Raw genomic sequence first — 6,446 nt, forward strand, 5'->3', positions numbered from 1 at the left:
AGAAAGAAAGAAAGAAAGAAAGAAAGAAAGAAAGAAAGAAAGAAAGAAAGAAAGAAAGAAAGAAAGAAAGAAGGAAAGAAAAAAAGAAAGAAAGCTCTTTGAGTGATATTAGGCAAAGGACCACTGCACACACACACACACACACACACACACACACACACACACACACACACACACACACACACACACACACACACACACACACACACCACTACTGCCCTCCACTGGTCAGAAACAGTAATCATGGCATCCAGTCTCTACTGTTACTTTAAAAACAAAAAAAAAACAAAAAAAAGGGGGGGGGGGGGGGGGGGGATAGAGTCGACAGAAAAAAAGAGATAAAAAAAATAAAGAAAAAAAGATCTGATATAAGGCCGCGTTCACACAGGACGATTTGGAAATCATGACGAGAGCTCTCCATTGCACGGAGCGATTTTTCTTTCACGTGTGCAGCCTACAGTTCAGGACACAACGATCACATGGACCAATTCTGGCAGCAGCGGAGGTGGAGGATCCTTCTGGGAGGAGAAGAGGTAGGATGAGTGAAAAGATGAGCAGTACGCTTTTCCTCCAAATGTTCAACTTTTTTCAGCTTGAGACGCCCAAAGCGTTCCGCCAAAAAAACGAGCGCCTAAACGCCAGGTGCGTTCATTGAAAGAGGAGCGCGCTTAGTGCGTCCTTACATAGAGAATGAATTGCATAAAGGAGCTTGCAGCTCAAATAAACGTGTTGGGTGTGAACGCCGCCTAACCAAGTGGCGCCATCTGCAGTGCAAAAAAAAAAAAGAATCCTCGAATGGCCACTCATCATAGATCACCATGTTAAAATGCACAACATTACAGCCACTTTCAGGTCGCTTTCACATAAGCTGATTGGTCCGCTTTAACCGCGCCAGAGTTCGTTTCCTCGGATAGTGCGCTTCGTTTGGGGTGGTGTGAAAGCACAAACGAACTCTGTGGCGGAACAAACAAACAAACTCTGGTCCGTTTGAAAACGTGGGTCTCGGTTCGCTTCCAAGTGAAACCTGGCGCAGTTTGTTTGTTGTGTGAAAGCAAACCGGAATAAACACAAGAATGCCAGTGCATCTGATGCACTCATGCAGTGCATCATGAGTAGAAGACGGTAGAAGGGAGCAAAACAAACACTGCGGCGTGCACACGTGTACAGTACCTGCACGCCGCCTGACGTACGTCGTCATCACAACAACACATCGTTTCTCAACAGCTGGCTTGCCTATCTCCTTCGGTACGTAGGCTACTCGTCTCATCTGCAGAATGAAAGGGATCATGTCTATGTTCCCCGGGTTCTATGTTCCCCGGGTTCTATATTCCCCGTTTTTCACTAACCTCTCCCAGCCCCCACGCCAAACCTAACCTCCCCCCATGCCTAAACCTAACCTCCCCCAGACCCTAACCCAAAACCTAACCTCTCCCACCCCCACGCCTAAACCTAAGTTCGGCATTGCGGGTGGTCGGCATAGCGGGTGGACACCATTTGGGAAAAACGGGGAACATAGGACCCGGGGAACATAGGACCCGGGGAACATAGGGATGACCCCGAATGAAATGTTAAGCTTGCTGCCTCATCTGCTGCTCATATTGGGCACATTCTTGTCAAATATTTATTTGATAGTAACACCAAAGTAAAACCAGAAATCCCAATATCGCAGGTGGTGTTGCTCCATGCTTTGTGTTTTGCGGATTCACTTGTGTTGTTCAGTCAGCCCTCAGCCAGGCAAGAAGCCTGCTGAAGAGAGGAGAGATTTCCCCTCTATATTCTGTCCATTAAACAAGTGACTGTTTGGACCACGTGACATTGTTCAGAAAGTTTGGTGCTTGTGACAAATTGCTGTGTGAAAGCGAACCAGACCAAATGAAAATCGCAACAATGTTGCAACTTCACCCCCCGAGTCGCACCGAGTCAAGGTTCAAGGTTCAAGGTTCAAGGTTTCTTTATTAGTACCCGAGGGTAAAATAGTTATGCAGACGCGAAGTTCAGCTGTCCAGAAGATAAAAACAAAACATACGAAATCACAAGACATCAGACAAGCATCATTACAATAGAGCACATTAAAATACAGTAAGATCAAAGTAAAAAGTAAAACCATGATAAAGTGCTTTGTGACAAGACACTAAAGTGCTTCTGCACACGCTTGTGCATGCACACACACACACACACACACACACACACACACACACACACACACACACACACACGTAGCTACTCATGAGACGCTCAGATTGTCATGTATGTGCGGAGTAGGAATGAGAAATAAAACAAAGAAATCATCCCGTGCCAGCTTTGTTTAGCAGTGCCATGGCAGCAGGTACAAACGTGCTTTTGTAGCGTTTGGTCCTACAGCGAGGGACCGCAAACCGCCGGCCAGAGCGAAGGAGCTGGAATTCACTGTGTAAGGGGTGGGAACAGTGTTGTAGAATAGAGCTGGCTTTACACTGCAGCTGTGAGCAGTAGATAGCTGAAAGGTTGAGTTGAGGTTCACCTATAAGCTTACTAGCCCACTTCACTATTTGGTTCAGAGCATTTCTGTTTTTCAGTGACAGGTTACCAAACCATGACACAAGAGAGAAGGACAGGATTGATTCAACATAGGCCCGGTAAAAGAGGGTCAGCATGGTTTTGTCTATGTAAAGACGGGACAGTTTTCTCAGGCAATAGAGACGTTGATGACCCTTTTTGCACACTGCCTCACAGTTCTTCTCAAAGGTCAGCTTAGAGTCTATGACTGTGCCGAGGTACTTAGCTGTCTACACAGTCCACGGCCTGGCCTTTACTGACCGTGGTAGACCTGTCGCCGGTGCGGGTTCTAAAATCAATAACCATGTCTTTAGTTTTGGATATGTTCAGCTGCAGAAAAGACTCATTGCACCAGCTGACAAAATCATCAATGACAGGGCCATGACTGGAATTTAAGTAGGGTCCTGTTTGCGTGCTTACTCTGGCACATGTTTGTGTACAGGATATAGAGCAGAGCTGAGAGCACACAGCCTTGAGGTGAGCCGGTAGAGGAACGTAAACAGTCAGATAAAAAGCCATTCACTTTGACTTGCTGCGATCTGTTTGTTAAGAAATCTAAAATCCAACCCACCAGATTGTGACTCAGGTTAAACTCCTCGATTAACCTCGTGGCTAAAATATGGGGTTGGATGGTATTAAAAGCCGAGGAAAAGTCAACGAATAAAAGTCTGGCATGGGTTTTGTTTCCCTCAATGTGTTTAAATAAAAGGTTAAAGAGGGTGGTTGAAGCGTCCACCACTCCTCTGTGTGCCCTGTATGCAAACTGCATAGGGTCGAGTGCATGCTCTGTTTCTCCTGTGAGCTGTACCTTGACAAGCCTTTCAAAGGATTTCATCACAAGAGAAGTGAGGGCGACCGGCCTTAGGTCGTTCAGAGCTTTGGGTCTGCTGCTTTTTGGAACAGGGATAATCACAGCCTGCTTCCACAGGCTAGGTACACGCTGTTGGCTCAGAGACAGGTTAAAAATATAAGAAAAAATCAAACTTAATTGCCTTGCACAGGACTTGAGTAAAATGTCGACTGATGTTGTCAGGGCCAGGGCTTTTGTTTGTTTTCAGTGAGAGGAAGGACTTTTCCACTTGTCTCTGCTCTAGGACAGAGTGTTGATCATCCTTTAGCTTATGTCTCAGTTCCTCAATTTCATCTTTAAAATCATGCTGTTGATCAAATCTCTGATAAAAAGTATTAAGAGAGTTGGCAAATTCACTATTTGACCTAAAGCCATCAATAGTGATGTTGGTTTTGCTCTTGCATTGCTGTATGCCTGTGATTGTTTTCATGCCAGACCAGGCTGAGGCAAGGTTCCTTTCGGCCAAGGCAGAGTCCACCAGCTTATATGTGAAAGCGACCTGAGTGACAGGTGGCCAGCCGCTAGCTGTCTGCTAGGCATCACCTCCTCCCCAGCCCCACAATTTCCTCCAAATATGGTCACTTCTGCTCCAAAAAAAGATGGCGACGGTCAAAAGGCCAAACTCCAGGCTTCACAACGGGAGTCCACAAACAAATAGGTGACATCACGATGGCTACGTCCATATTGTATACAGTGTATGATGATAACATTGACTAATATGAGTGATTGGATATCTCGACAAGGAAACAAACATGGTTCCAAGCCGGTACTTATTTACACTGAGATATTAGTTCATACACTGTCTGCTTGTCTATTGGGTCCTATACAGGAGTTTTGCTCTAGATCCATGGATGCATTATAAACTAGTAGTCTATAATCCTGTTTAGGCTCCAGGGAGATGACAGTACCCAGAAGCCTGTGGGGTGCCACCTTGAGGCCAGGTGATGAAAGGTTGAATCATGTAGGCCAGGGGGTCGACGCTGGTGCTGGTGAGGCCTGGCTGGATGTCCGGCTTCTCGGGCCGCACTGACATATTTGGCTCTGGGTGGTGGTCCATGGTTGTGTCCCCGCTGCAGTGAGACAGCAGTTCCTCTGTGGACCTGGAGAGGTTCTGGGCGGGAAGACACACGTAACCCTCACTGGAGCTGCATGCAGAGAGGGCCGCATGCTCGCGGGAGCCAGACACCGAGAGGGCGGGGAGCTCAGGGGAGGCCGGTGCAGAACTGTCCGACAAGCTGTCTTCTTCTCTGACTTCATACTGGATGTCCACCGACTCCTGGTCAGATGGAGCCTGTCAAACACAGATGTTGCCGTTCATTATACTGTACCATGAAGTGACCACAAACTAATTCAAATAGTATGCCTTGTTAATTATTTGAGTATTTGTAAAACAATATTTTTTAATGTTTTAATATAATATACTGTAATAATATTATATAATATTATGATAAGAGATTATTTTATTTATTTGCTTATTTTGCATAACAGGGGTGATGCGGATTAATAGACATTTCTGTGAATTCAGATTCAGATTCACTTTAATAGCCACAGTAAGTAATCAGATTACCATTCAAGGAATTGTAACTTAATTGCAGCATACAGTAGCAGTCACATCAATAGTAGAAGACAAAAACAATATAGAAATGACAATCATAAAATTGAAGGTGCAGTCCTTTAAAGTGACATGGATCATGTGCAATGTGCAAGAGATATGTTTTTTTTTTTTTTTTTTTTACAAAGGACAACATTAGGGAGATACACTGTAGCAGATATTAAAAACACATATGGTTATTGAACTTTCCTAATTCAATTTAGAATTGAATATTATGCCGCCTGCAACTTTGATCATTTTTGGATTGTGGTGTACAGTATGCTGAGAGTTTGAGTTTGAACACCTATAACAGCTTATGAATGACACTGCTGACTGACCTGATAGAAGATGTAAGGACCACTGAAGCTCATGGTGGACGTCTCAGCAGGAGAGAGCGAAGTGTCCCAACAGCACTCCAAACCTTTCATAGAGTCTGAGGAGCTGCAGGAATGAGGAGAAGGTTTTTTCACCCACTAATCAATAACAGAATATCAATGCTGGATCTATCATGATGTGTCATCACACTGTGTTGATCCTTCTTCCTGTGTGGAAGGTATTACCAGGAGGAGAAGCTCCCCATGTGCTGCACCTTGCAGATGATAGGGTCACTCTGCATGACGGACCAACTGTTGAGAGACTGGAGCAGAAAAAATATGGACTATTAGAAGAGCACGTCAGGAAAGGATAGAACTGATTAGGGCAGAGACATTTGGCAGGACGATCAAATCTCACCTTGATCTCAAAAAGGACTTTGCTCTTGCCTGGAGAGGGAACCGATTTCACCCACAGAACTCCCCTCCTACATCAAGACAGAAAGCAGCTCACAGTTAATACAGCATGTGTACTAGTAAATCTGCTGTAGTGTGAAGAGTTTTGTTTCAAATTGCCATATCCACATCTGAAAAAACTATTCCAAAATAGTTATTTTAAGGGTATGTGTATGTGGGTATGTGTTTCTGGAATGTCAACTAATGAATGTCAAACCCCGCCCCCCCAAATCAATATATATATCAAATGTGTATCTATATAGTCACATGGTCATATCACTATGATACTGATATATATGATGTATATAGTGTGCACCAATAGCCCCCCCAACCCGCCCGCCCAACCACCCACCCACCCACCCCCACACACACACACACACACACACACACACACACACACACACACAAACACACACACACACACACACACACACACACACACACACACAAACCTAAACACACACACACACACACACACACACACACACACGCACACACACACGCACACGCGCACACACACACACACGCACGCACGCACGCACACACACACACACACACGCACGCACGCACGCACGCACGCACGCACGCACACACACACACACACACACACACACACACACACACACTCACAAACACACACGAGTGAACACAATGGCAGCCTACCTCTTACAGGCTGGAACAGTGCAGTAGAGAGTGATGATGA

General features: G+C 45.3%; 1 protein-coding gene across 1 annotated transcript in view; it reads right to left on the reverse strand.

Moving 5' to 3' along the window:
- Positions 1 to 1,997: 1,997 nt before the first annotated feature.
- csf2rb (colony stimulating factor 2 receptor subunit beta) overlaps positions 1,998 to 6,446 on the reverse strand; it is a 28,341-nt gene continuing 23,892 nt past the window's right edge. Inside the window, exons 11-15 of the mRNA XM_083650193.1 lie at positions 6,407 to 6,446; positions 5,709 to 5,775; positions 5,537 to 5,613; positions 5,315 to 5,417; positions 1,998 to 4,676 (exon numbers count right to left, since the gene is read on the reverse strand). The exon at positions 6,407 to 6,446 is cut by the window's right edge and continues 75 nt beyond it. Coding sequence (XP_083506319.1) covers positions 4,269 to 4,676; positions 5,315 to 5,417; positions 5,537 to 5,613; positions 5,709 to 5,775; positions 6,407 to 6,446 — 695 coding nt within the window. The 3' untranslated portion in view covers positions 1,998 to 4,268. The remainder of the gene's footprint in view (positions 4,677 to 5,314; positions 5,418 to 5,536; positions 5,614 to 5,708; positions 5,776 to 6,406) is intronic.

Source organism: Poromitra crassiceps, assembly GCF_964638095.1.
Source record: "Poromitra crassiceps genome assembly, chromosome: 13".
Taxonomy (NCBI): Eukaryota; Metazoa; Chordata; class Actinopteri; order Beryciformes; family Melamphaidae; genus Poromitra; species Poromitra crassiceps.